Source organism: Amblyraja radiata, chromosome 28 (assembly GCF_010909765.2).
Source record: "Amblyraja radiata isolate CabotCenter1 chromosome 28, sAmbRad1.1.pri, whole genome shotgun sequence".
Classification (NCBI taxonomy): Eukaryota; Metazoa; Chordata; class Chondrichthyes; order Rajiformes; family Rajidae; genus Amblyraja; species Amblyraja radiata.
The window spans coordinates 28,738,789-28,752,471 of NC_045983.1; the positions used below are offsets into that span (position 1 = coordinate 28,738,789).

At 43.9% G+C, this 13,683-nt stretch overlaps 2 protein-coding genes across 2 annotated transcripts in view; one reads left to right on the forward strand and one right to left on the reverse strand.

The window, feature by feature from the left end:
• The window catches only part of vkorc1l1 (vitamin K epoxide reductase complex subunit 1 like 1), a 40,936-nt gene that overhangs the window by 19,859 nt on the left and 7,394 nt on the right, over positions 1-13,683 (forward strand). The window contains exon 2 of the mRNA XM_033046163.1: positions 10,824-10,933. Coding sequence (XP_032902054.1) covers positions 10,824-10,933 — 110 coding nt within the window. The remainder of the gene's footprint in view (positions 1-10,823; positions 10,934-13,683) is intronic.
• gusb (glucuronidase beta) overlaps positions 3,665-13,683 on the reverse strand; it is a 36,131-nt gene continuing 26,112 nt past the window's right edge. The window contains exon 14 of the mRNA XM_033046159.1: positions 3,665-3,696. The gene's annotated coding sequence lies outside the window, so the exon portion shown is untranslated. The remainder of the gene's footprint in view (positions 3,697-13,683) is intronic.

A 13,683-nucleotide genomic window follows, 5' to 3' on the forward strand; every position in this document is an offset into this window, starting at 1 on the left:
AACCGAAGAATCCTTGAAGTGCACTGTAAATTAGAGCTTCACGCAGTAGCTGGAAATATCTGTCATGTCGTGATCACCATCTTTAGAGAGTTTGTGTACTGGAATTCAAGGACTGAAATATTCATGTTAATATTAATCTTTGTAAAGGGTATCGGGCTAATTTAGTGGTGTAAAATGAGTCAGAACAAAACCTGAAGGAAATAATAATGGGAAAGGAATTTAATCAATTAAAGACAAGTATTTATGAGATGATGACTAACAAAAGGTCTATTGAGACTGATCAGCATGGATTTGCAAACATGATGAATGTGTTTGCCACATGTGTCTGATCCTCTTCATGGGTTCATGAGTGATAGAAGCAGAATTGGGCCATTTGGCCCATCAAATCTACTCCGCCATTCAATCATGTCTGATCTATCTCTCTCTCCTAACCCCATTCACCTGCCTTCTCCCCATAACCCCTGACACTCCACACTAATCAATAATCTATCTCTTAAAAATATCCATTGACGTGGCCTCCACAGCCTTCTGTGGCAACAAATTCCACAGATTCACCACCCTCTAACGAAATAAATTCCTCCTCCTCATCTCCTTCCTAAAGGTACATCCTTTTTTTTCATAGGCTATAGCCTCTGCTGCTAGCCTCTCTCACTAGTGGAAACATCCTCTCCACATCCACTCTATTCAGCTTGATTTGAATATTTTGGTGAGATAACATGGATGTTAGCAAGGCCTTGATAAGTTCCCCCAGCAGATTGGTCAGATAATTACAAGATCAAGGAGCAATGATAAGTTGGATTCAAAACTGGCTCGGTGATAAGAAGGAAATGAATCAACTGCTCTTGAAGCAAATACGACTGTCTCTGTTTGCCAAGACTCCCTATACAAACAATCTGATTTTTTTATTGAGGGATAATGGAAGCAGGAATCCAGCCAAGTCAATGAGAGAATGCCGTTCCCCATCGTAATTATCATCTACCTGAACAAACAAAAGCTTGTTTAAACATACTGTCTGTCTGAAACACAGCAGCAGACAAAGTGGCATTCATTTGTTGGAGCGCTGACCTAAATTGTGCTCCAATGGCTGGTATGGGGCTTATCATATCCTTGTAAAAAAATCTTGTAATACATACGTAATATACTGACCCAGTAACAATGGCGTCAACTGAAGCAGGCTTATTCATACCTGGACAATTAACTTTGGTAGGGTATTGGGTGCGAAGAAGGGTCTCGACCTGAAACGTCACCCATTCCTTCTCTCAAGCCTGTCCCGCTGAGTTACTCCAACATTCTGATATCGTAATCTATTTATACTCAAATTCTTTTCGTTAAGTCCAGCTACCTCTGGGCCAAATGTGATCAATGGACCTTTCTCTACTGTCTATTGTCTCCCTGAAGACAATTAGCCTTTTATCTGCAGGCCATTCTTAGTGTGAACTTGATTGACCGATCAGGCAGAAAATCTATTTTGAATTCAACCTCCAGAGCATGAATATTGATTCAGTAGAACTCTGTGTCATGATTTCTCGGCAATGGTGTAAGTTGACGATGTAATTGGTTCCTTATATTTGAGATTGTCTTGACAAAACCGAGTTATGTCATAATCATCTAACACAAAACGAGGCCCTTCAGCCCACCAGATTCATGCTGCCCATCTATACTAAGCACATTTGCCAGAACTTGGTTCCACAACCATCCCACCTTAAGCAGTTAACCTGCTTTGTCTTGAGTAAAATTAATGTGTTGTATGTGTTGTTCCCAAATCAATGCTCCCAGTGTTCTTCCTTTTCCAACCTCAGTTTTCTTCTCTGCTTCCAAATTTGGTAGGAAATGCTGTTTCCCGTAGCACTTCAAGAACAATGGTGACCATCAGTAAACTCTGTCCTGGACTAAATGAGCCAGTAGTAAATTCTGTAGTCTGTAAATGTGGAAACCTGGTATTTTCGGTTCAATTTACCTTGCTGTGCTCCGATGGTGTTTTCCTGCTAGGCTGGAGTCTGAAATGTCTGCGCAATGAAGTGGCAATGCTGTCCTTTCCTCCTTAATGTGGCAGGCACAGTGATGCAGCTGGTAGAACCGCTGCCTCACAACGCCTGAGACACTTGTTCCATCCTGACCCTGGATGTTGTCTGTGTGGATTTGGCACGTGCTCCCCGTGACCGCGTAGCTTTCCAGCAGGTGCTCCGGTTTCCTCCTGAGTCTCAAAAATGTGCGGGTTTGTAGATTAATTGGCAAATGTATTTTGTCCCAAGTGTGAAGGGAGTGGATGCAAAAGTGGGATAACGTAGAACTAATGTGAATGGGTGTCCCGACAGTCTGCATGCACTTGGTGGGCCGAAGGGCCTGCTTCCACGCTGTATCTCTATACAAAATAAACTCACAGTTAGGGGGTGACACAGTGGTGCCTCACAGCGCCAGAGTCCCAGGTTCAATCCTGGCTACAGATGCTGTCTGTACGGAGTTTGTACGTTCTCCCTGTGACCGCGTGGGGTTTCTCCAGTTTCTCCGGTCTCCTCCCACACTCCATAGATGTACAGGTTTGTAGGTTAATTTGGCTTCTGAAATTGTAAATTGTCCCTAATGCTAGTGCACGGGGATCACTGGTCTGCGCAGACTCGGTGGGCCGATGGGCTTGTTTCCACGCTGTATCTCTAAAGTCTAAAGCTGTGCACACACGGATGATCTTTGTTTTAACTGCTAATTGTTGCCAAACCTTTTTTTAAATATTGAGAATTTACCGTTCATGATTTTGACATTTGTTTAGACCTTGATCACTTAAAAAAAATAAAAAAATTATTGCTGGAATCATATGTTGACACTGAAACGTTTGCACAAAAGCTGCTGTCAGTTGTAATTGTATTGAATAATTCCTTTGTGGATTGCAGAATATGGGCCATTGTTCATAAGGGCTTGGTGTTCTATGATACCTTACCCAGTGAATATCAGCAAGTGTTTTTACAGAAAAGGATTTCGCCATTTTGTTTTCGCACGTATTCTGCTAGGAACGACTGATGATCAGAAACGGGAAAGACTTTTTAGATTAACCCCCAGGCTCAATTTTGTTGCATTCATTATTGCACCCATCTTGGATTACTAATTTTTTTGTGTGGTCGTGTTCTGCACTGGGTTGAACCTTTGCCCACTCACTGAGCCATCATGAAAATTGCACTTGAACTGTGTAATTAACCTTTGAGAAAAATGGATGAGAAAGGGACGCCAGAGTGGTGCACCGACAGAGACCCGAGTTCGATCCTAAAGGGGCTGTCCCACTTGGGCAACCTAATTGGCGAGTTAAGAAGAATTTAGGAGAGTTTGAAAAAAATGTCATGTTGAAGACCTCCTTCGACTATGTTGAAGACTAGCTACGACTATGTTGAAGACTAGCTACGACTAACTTCGGGAAAATTGGACACCGAATAGTGGAGAGTGAAGACGACCTCCTTCGATCTCCCTTCGACCTCCCTTCGACTATGATGAAGACTATCTACGACTACCCTCGATTACCTACGACTAACATGCCGACCTACTACAACTAAACATACGAGTAAAAAAAGCATTGATTTTTTCCATGGCGACCTTTTTTTACTCGCGGGCATTTTTCAGCATGTTGAAAAATACGCCGCGACCTAGCTGAGGCCTCGAGTACACGGGGACTACTCTCGAGCATGAAGGAGAGTTACAAAGACTTCCTACGACCTCGTGTAGACCATGCTGCGAGTATGAGTCGAGGGCAAACTCGCCAGAACTCGCGGATTAGGTCGCCCAAGTGGGACAGCCCCTTTAGATTGCTGACTACGTTCTCCCTGTGACCACATGGGTTTTCTCCGTGTGCTCGGCTTTCCTCTCAAATTCCACAGATGCGCAGGTTTGGTGGTTTCAGTATATTCCCCCGACTGTGTAGGATTCACACAGGGATAACATAGAATTAGTTTACAGGTGATCGTTGGTCGGAGCGGACTCGGCAATCCGAAGGGCCTGTTTTCCACAAAGTATCTCTAAACTAAACTAAACTATGAACTGACCTAAACTATGAATGTGATGAAAAGGGGTTGGCAGAGGAAGGAAGAACAGTGGTAATATTTAAGAAGGATAACTAGAGTAAAATATATCTTTTTAGTAAGTTCTTGGGGATCAAGGATGATTGACTTGCACTCCAGTTCTGTGGATTTTGAGGTGGGTGGTGAGGCCAAGATTTGAACCATAGAATCTGCCGCAGGTGGGGCAGAAGATGATTCACCTGGTGGCAGGCGTGGAGCTTTGATGTGGTGATCTTTTATCGCCATTGACGTTGTGTTTCTGTGAGGTCTTTAATTCTTGAAGTGCACTTTCCATCAGGCAATAATAATGATTATTGGTGCTTGACAGGTTCAACTCAAATATTCAGAGGTTCTTAATGCGTTGGACTGTTGAATATTTGAGTTAAAGATAGCCTTGGGAGCAATGAGCAACCAGAACATGGGCAGATTATCAGTGAATTGCTAGTTGGCCTGTCCGTTTGATATTCTGTCGGTCATGGACTTTCTCTCGGACCATGGTGGCTGTTTAGATATTTTTTTCCCTCCTGAGATCTGGTGGAATTTCCAATCTAAAAATGTCCTGTGTTCATAATTAATTATCTCCAGGTAATTCTCATCAAACCAGTTTGGGAGATGTTCAAAAGGGAACTGCAGATGCTGGAATATCGAAGGTACACAAAATTGCTGGGGAAACTCAGCGGGTGCAGCAGCATCTATGGAGCGAAGGAAATAGGCGACGTTTCGGGCCGAAATCCTTCTTCAGAGGGAGATTGCTGGCATAAAGCTCAGAGTCTTTTCACAGGTACTAATTATGGTGGACCACAGAACAAATGACACGTTGTAGACACTATGTAGCTCCTGTTGTGTGGGGAGATCTGGCTGCCTATGAATTGATGTCAGAAGAGGTATCTGCAGGGCCCACGAGACACTCAACATTAATTTGTGACGGGCAAAGTTTCATTGTTTTGAGGCACGATTAACAACGATTACCAAGATTAAGTGATCACCAGAGTATCGTTAGCAGCGGTCATGTCATAAGGAATAGTAAAATTAGACCATTCAGCTCATCAAGTTTACTCCGCCATTCAATCATGGCTGATCTATCTCTCCCTCCTAACCCCATGATGTTGGCGATGTGGTCATTCTTCCAGTCGTCTCCTCGATTTATAGACGGTAACGGTGGTGCCAGGAACTGCACTTGTGGTGTTGCAATGAAGTTTCCTGCTTTTTCTTTCTGGCAAAACGTGGTTGTTTGCACTGAGCATCTTTTCAGCAGGAGGGCTCTGTTGGAATTTCCGTTGACTACATCCTCCTTGCCAATTGTGCCTTGCCTGGTGAGCACATATTTTCCTACTCTGGGATTTGCCCAGGAAGATCAGTTTGACTCGAGGGTTATTTTTTTTTAATAAGGTGAGAGTAGAAATCATGTACAGTTCCAGGAAGACAGCATATGCACTGATGATTATAGCCGGCTGCCGGGTATGAGTGAGTGCGCTGCGACATTACTTATCCCACGGGGAACTGGTGAGATTCCAGATTATTTCATTCCTGATGGCAAAGCTCACCCCATGAAGACAGCTTTTTTATTCTGGATTGCCCTTCCTGAAGAAAGTGTTCTAATCACTTGATTAGTTTAGAGATACTGCACGGTAACAGGCCCTTCCCCCCCCCCCCCCCCTCCCCCCCCCCCCCCCCCCCCCCCCCCCCCCCCCACCAAGTCCGCGCCGACCAGAGATCCCCACATACTAACACTATCTTACAACCACTAGGGACAATTTATAATTTTACTGAAGCTATTTAACCTACAAACCTGTACGTCTTTGGAGTTTGGAAGGAAACCAGAGATCCCAGAGAAAATCCACGCAGGTCACAGGGAGAACGTACACACTCCGTCCAGACAGCACCCGTGGTCAGGATCGAACCTGGGTCTCTGGTGCTGTGAAGGCAGCAACTCTGGCAGAAGACCAAGGAGCTCATTGTAGACTTCAGGAAGTCTAGGGGCGGCACGCACACCCCCATCCACATCAACGGGACGGAGGTGGAACGTGTTTCCAGCTTCAGGTTCCTGGGGGTCAACATCTCCGATGACCTCTCTTGGACCCACAATACCTCAACTCTGGTCAAGAAGGCTCACGAGCGTCTCTTCTTCCTGAGGAGACTGAAGAAGGTCCATCTGTCTCCTCAGATCCTGGTGAACTTCTACCGCTGCACCATCTAGAGCATCCTTACCAACTGTATCACAGTGTGGTATGGCAACTGCTCTGTCTCCGAACGGAAAGCACTGCAGAGGGTGGTGAAAATTGCCCAACGCATCACCGGTTCCTCGCTCCCCTCCATTGAGTCTGTCCAAAGCAAGCGTTGTCTGCGGAGGGCGCTCAGCATCGCCAAGGACTGCTCTCACCCCAACCATCGACTGTTTACCCTCCTACCATCCGGGAGGCGCTACAGGTCTCTCCGTTGCCGGACCAGCAGGTCCAGGAACAGCTTCTTCCCTGCGGCTGTCACACTACTCAACAATGTACCTCGGTGACTGCCAATCACCCCCCCCCCGGACACTCCTCCCACAGGAAAAACACTATGTCTGTATACATGTAAATAGATTCTCTTCCAGGGAGATGCTAACTGCATTTTGTTGTCTCTGTACTGTAAACTGACAATGACAATTAAAGTTGAATCTGGCCTTCAGGAAGAGCCTACACCGTGCAGTTCCGTAGGTCTCTTGTACTGTAAACTGACAATGACAATTAAAGTTGAATCTGAATCTGAACCTGAACTCTACCGCTGCGCCACCGCTACAGCTGGAAATGTGTGTTTCTGTCACAGCTCTTCAGCGTTAAAGCAGAGTGATGTTTGGGTGCGTCAGCACTGGAGCTGTAGATAAGGGGGCGAACATTCCAGTTCCAGAACTACCACCATACCTGAAACATTACCCAGCTGCCTGACCCGCTGAGTTACTCCAGCACTTTGTGATTGACTAAATTGATGAGATTGTGATCAGAAAAAGGATGAGTGACGTTTCGGGTCAGACGCATAAATATAGATACTATTGGAAGATTAATTTGAAGCCAATAGCTTTCTGTTCTGCTCCTCTGATTGTTCGCCATCTTATTTCTGATGTGTTTAAAATTGAATTCTCTCTTGGTTGGGATAATGATTAGTATTAAGAAGTGTCTTTGCAGCGGCTTAAGTACCGTTAATTGCCTGTCCCACTGGGGAAAGGGTGGATGTGATTCAGTTCTGCATGGTACTGTGTTAACTCTGCCCATGGTGCTAGATTAATTATTAATTTTACTTTTCTGTAATGCAGGGTAACTGCCAGCCTTGGTGTGTATAGAGTTGTAGAGAATATCAGAAATTCTGTAACGCCATTGAGACAGGATCAGTGCACAATGGTAGACACAAAATGCTGGAGTAACTCAGCGGGTCAGGCAGCATCTCAGGAGAGAAGGAATGGGCGGCGTTTCGGGTTGAGATCATTCCTCAGACTGATGCCAGGGGAGGGGGTGGGACAAAGATAGAATGTAGTTGTAGACAGTAAGACTAGTGGGAGAATGGGGAAGGAGAGAGAAAGCAAAGGCAATCTGGTTAGGGAAGTCGATGTTCATACCGCTGGGGTGTAAACTACCCAAGCGAAGTATGAGGTGCTGTTCCTTCAATTTGCGCTGGGCCTCACGTTGGAGGAGGCCCAGGACAGATTGGGAATGTGAGGGGGAGTTGAAGTGTTGAGCCACCGGGAGATCAGGTAGGTTAAGACAGACTGAGCGGAGGGAGGTACAGTGTACAGGATCAGTGTACAGTGGTCTACATTGTCAACAGTACTGGTTATTTGTGGCAAGCACGTTCGTTGCTTCTAACTAAACCTTTATATGCATTGTGCCATAAGCTAGGCTGTGTGCAACTTCTGTAAACGAGTGGCACTCAGTAGTATTGACGGGGGATAGTTGCTCCTGTGTGAAATGACCAGACATTTCTCGTTAGATGCATTTCTCCCTCTCCCGGGGTGACGCTTGTTTGGTGGTGCGTAGTCGCCCAAACAGCTGTACTTTTTTTGGGTCGCCGCTGAATTTTCAACATGTTGAAAATTTTCGGCAACCTGCTGCGACTATGACGGGTGCCGGCAAGTCGCCGAAAAAACCGCGTGTGGGACAGGTCCTTTACCATGCCTTTAAAAAAAAAAACTTTGATCCCTCTGAAAAATACACAAATGTTATTTCTTCTTGATGGTTTCAAAATTAGTCTCGTGCCTTAATTGTGTTCCTGACGGAATGGAGTGAAGAAGTGCGTGAGGTTATGAGTAAAAAAAGAAATAAATCCACTGTCCGGTAAAGAAATAAAGATGGTGCAAAGGAAACCAAAAAATATGATTAGATTTGGGGTCAACCATGCACTGAAACAGGCCCTTCAGCCCACCGAGTCTGCGCCAACCAGTGATCACTATACACTAGCACTATCCTACACACTAGAGACTGTTTACATTTACAGAAGCCAATTAACCTACAAACCTATAGGTCTTTGGCGTGTGGGAGGAAACCGGAGACCCCGGACAAAACCCACGCTGTCACGGGGAGAATGTAAAAATTCCGTATTGACAGCACCCGTAGTCAGAATCAAACCCGTGTCTCTGGCACTGTGTGGCAGCAACTCTACCTCAGCGCCACCGTGCTGCCCCAATTCAAGTCGAGTCCATTTTATTTGTCACATACAAGATGTACAGTGAAATGAAAGTGGCAATGCTTGCGTTGACTGTGTCAGAGACCCAGATTCAATCATGGCCTCGAGTGCTGTCTGCGTGGAGATTGCGCACTCTCCCTGGGATCACATGGGTTTCCTCCAGGTGCTCTGGTTTCCACCTACATTCCAAAGATGTGCGGGTTTGTAGGTTAATTGACCTCTGTAAATTGCCCCTAGTGTGTAGGTAGTGGAAGTGGGATAACATAGAACTGTGTGAACGAGTAATTGATGGTCGGCTGGGTCAAAGGGCCTGTTTGCCTGCTGCATCACTCAACTAAACTAAATTGGAGGTTAAATGAACAGCCTACAACTGTATAGGTTCTGCAGTTCACAAGTTATAGGAGTAGAATTGGGCCATTCGTCCGATCAAGTCTACTCCGCCATTCAATCATGGCTGATCTCTGCCTCCTAATCCCATTTTCCTTGCCTTCTCCCCTTAATCTTTGATACCTGTTCTAATCAAGAATTTGGTCTATCCCTGCCTTAAAAAATATCCGCTGACTGGGCCTCTACAGCCCTCTGTGGCAATGAGTTCCACAGATGAACCACCCTCTGACTAAAGAAGTTCCTCCTCACCTCATTTCTAAAAGAGCGCCCTTTAATTCTGAGGCTCTGACCTCTGATCCTAGACTCTCCCACCAGTGGAAACATCCTTTCCACAACCACTTTATCTGCAGTTTCCTCCTTTGTGCCAATGAGTAAAGCTAATTTGCTACTGTAAATTGCCTCTTAGGTGAATGACAGGAAAACAGAGGTGGGGGAGGAGGAATAGTGATTGGTAGTGAGAGAGGGAAAAAATGATCATGGTAACGATGGCTGGCGCTAAATTGGTGGGCAAACGGACCTAGTTCTCTGCTGTTTAACTATGACTTATGTGTGGAAAATATTCGAGCTACAGCGGATTTGCTGTTACTACCTGACCTCATTTTGGGAACAAAGAGTGCTTTGAATTAGTTGAACAGTATATGGACTCAGCTTTTTCCTGCTGCAAATGTTGTTGGGCAAGTACAATATACAACTGAGTTAATCTAAGTTAAACCACAGTGAACACATTTAAATTAATACGCACAAGTATCTGAGGGAAGATGGAAATTATTTTTACATTCCAGTTTATGTCTGCAATGCATAGCTTAAAGAATGGAGAAAACTGATTCAGCGCTGTCTCGGAAGGGAATTGAAGATTTTTTTTTTAGTTTGCCTCCTCCTAACATTCATCGACCTGAATCTCATAATCCCCTCCCCCCCCCCCCCCCCCTACCCCTCTCCCAAATGTGACTTCATCCAACTGTTATCCTTCACCAAAGACAGACACAAAAAGGCTGGGTCTCTCTTTGGTCCAGCAGTGGCTCCTGTTTCACCACTCCCTTCCACCTGGCCATCTCCACTCTCAATCCCAATGTACCACTGATAATTCCTCAACTACCCAACCTATGCATGCTGCTAGAGCTGCTGATTTCCTCTGGCCCAGATTGATTGTTACTCCAGATTTTGGCACCTGCAGTCTCTTATCTCTAATTGGAAATGTCTCCTGGATGGAAAATATTTTTCCAAATTGCATCCTAGCCCTGTGAGCTTTAGTGCACATTGAGCCAATATCCTTTCTCCCCCCTCAGTGCTTCCTGTTACAGCTGTTTCTGTTGCTAATTTTGTGGTGCTTTTTTTAGGGGGGGGAAAGCCTCCTTTTGTTAGTTCAGGAAATTATACATTCCTTTTAGCTAACAGATGAACATTGAACTAATGCTTCTAGAGATGGAAAAAAAATAGTTACCTGTGATTGTGGTTCAAGATCATTTTTACCAATTCCACTTGTTCAAATGTCAGAATTTCCAGACTTTTTGTTCTATCTTTTTTTCATTATTTTCATAAATGTCAGTTGGTATTCTTGTAAAAAGTGTGTGTGTGTGTGTGTGTGTGTGTGTGTGTGTGTGTGTGTGTGTGTGTGTGTGTGTGTGTGTGTGTGTGTGTGTGTGTGTGTGTGTGTGTGTGTGTGTGTAAGTGTGTGTGTGTGGCGTTGTCCATGTGTTACTAATAGTTATGTTCCTACTGTGTCATTTAACTAATTATTATTTGTTGCAGGTGGGGAAGAGGATTTGGACTAGTTGGGATCATTTTTGGAAAAGAGAGTGCTTTGAATCAGCCAAACAGTATATATGGACTTAGTTTCTATGTGCTACAAATGTTGTTGGGTGAGTACAGCTTACATCTAAGTTAATATGATTCCCATTTGGTGATCTCAGCTTCATAGACACACAGTGTGGAAACAGGCCCTTCTGTCTAACATACAACTTCAGTGAAGCCTTAATTTGTTGAATTATAAAGTTTGTGCAGAGCTGATCTTCATCAGTCCTTAACCTACTTAAGAATGTTGCCATGGTGACTGGGTGTTTATCCATCTCAGTGAGGTCAGCCAGGTTTTCCACATTAAAATTTTTTTTTTTTATATCGTTCCAAATACTAATTTTAAATTAATTTATATCCGGATTATTTGAAATGTGGAAAAAGTGTTTTTATTCCCACTGATCAACAAAATTGATCGTCGTTATGTACTTTATGAATTTACTGAGTCTAGCTCTTAATGTCTCAGTCTTCCTATTTTTGCCCGTTAAAAGAGAGCCGGAAAAGAGGAGGGGCAGGACAGAGCATGGCCGGTAATAGGTGGACATAGGCAGGTTGTTGGACGAAGGCCAGAGAAAAGACAGCTGTGAGACATGGATAGGGAGTTGCCAATTCTGAAACCCCAGGGTAGAAAAGTTGTGAATTGTGTAGCTGGTCGAAACGGGTAGAAGGGCAAGGAAAAACCAGCGCAAGGAATGGCCTTAAATAGGGTTTGTTATCTCTGTGTCCTTTTTTGTTCCAGGAAAAGAATCCAAATGCCACTTACCCCTGGACTGAGTAAATCCTGCTTTGTGATAGTAAAACACTGCGCTTGATCCAAATTAAACATTGGCTCTGTTTAAAAAGTCAGGCTTTAACGTGGAGCAAACTGAGGAATCTAGTGGCCAGTGAACTACTTTGGAATTGTGCTCTGTCATGGTTCATTGATCTCAATAACCAGTTTTGCTACTGTGTTGAAAGCTTAAAGCTCAGAATCCTATTGCAACATCCTGCTTCAGTTTGGGAATGTCATGAATGGAAATTAATTTCTAATCCTGCAATTGGAACTCATGTGGAGCAAGACTAAATAGTTTGGTTTAAATTTCGCTCTGGTGAGAATCCAAGGAAAGAAAGTGAGATTAGCACATCTGATTTTATCGAGCTTTCAATATTCTATGGTTTCTTGTGATGCTACTATGGTAGAATTTCTGGAGGCACAGAGGTAGAGTTGCTGCCTTAAGGCGCCAGAGACGCAGGTTTGAGATTCTGACTACGGATGCTGTCTGTACAGAGTTTATGTGTTCTCCCCGTGACCTGCGTGGGTTTTCTCCAGGTGCTCTGGTTTCGTCCCACACTCCAAACACTCCAGGTTTGTAGGTTAATTGGCTTCGGTAAAATTGTAAATTGTCGCTAGTGTATAGGATAGTGCTAGCGTACAGGGTGATCACTGGTCAGCGTGGACTGAAGGGCCTTTCTCTAAAACCAACAGTGCAAAGCCTAAATTTTAGATCTTCATTTAAAGTGATTTAGTTCAAGAAGACACCTAGATCCTAAATCTAATAAAGTAATGAGGTTTGATTTGGTTGCAGTAGATTGGAAAAGTGAATTAAAAAGTATGGTAGTCGATAAGCAATCAAACGTTTAATGAATAATTTGTTTACAACATATACATATCCTTTTAAGGCAATTTAAAAAACAACAGGAAAAGTGGTTCAACCATGACTAAAAAAGTTAAAGATAGTATTAGATCTGAGAAAAAAAGATTCAGTCAGTGTGAAGATTGCGGTCATTTTTGGAATTTGGCGAAGACCATACATTGATAAGGAGAGTAGAATAACAGAGTAATTTAGCAAGAAAAATAAAAAAATAAAGTGTTGATGCTTCTGTGGATATTTGTCAATAAAGATGGGCAGGACTTAATGCTAAAAGCTGGTAACATTTCAGGTCCCTGTCCCAGTTCTAACTAATTTGTTCAAGAAGGAACTGCAGATGCTGGAAAATCGAAGGTAGACAAAAGTGCTGGAGAAACTCAGCGGATGCGGCAGCATCTATGGAGCGAAGGAAATAGGCAATGTTTCGGGCAGAAACTTCTGAAGGGTTTCGGCCCGAAACGTTGCCCATTTTCTTCGCTCCATAGATGCTGCCGCACCCGCTGAGTTTCTCCAGCGCTTTTGTCTACCTCTAACTAATCTGTCTCCAGTTGTGGGTCAGAGAAATGAGGTCGGCCACCTTTGATTGCGGAAGATACAAGGAACAGCAGATGTTGCTTTACTTCAACAGACACAATGTGCTTGAGTAACTCAGCAGATCAGTCAGCATCTCTGGAGATCATGGATAGGTGATATTTTGGATTGGGGTCATTTTCAGGTTGTGATTATGTATATGATACAAGACGGGCAACGTTTCGGGTCAGGTCCCATCTTCGTTCTGAAGTAGATTGCTCAATAGTTAGCTGGAATGGATTGGATTAGTCGTGCTTTGTATGAGCAGAACTCACCTGGAGAGAGTTCCTATTGTTTAGGGTGATGTCATTTGCAACATGAACTCCTTGCTCTTTTTGCTTTGTCCAGTCAATGTTAGTATCCTTTGTGCAACCTTAAATAACTTGTCTATTTGTCCTGCAATCCTCGCTGAAATGTGGACATGCATTCCATGGATTCAGTATATCACATTTTCCTGTTTATAACCTGATACGATGACCCCCAAATGCATTACCTTGCTTTTCTGTTTTGAATCCCATTTGCTTTATGTTTGGTCACCTAACTAATTCTATTGACATCCTCTTCATCCTTCACCTTCCTTGCTCGCTACTAATCGCATTGCCAGTGTTGGTTTGTCTGTA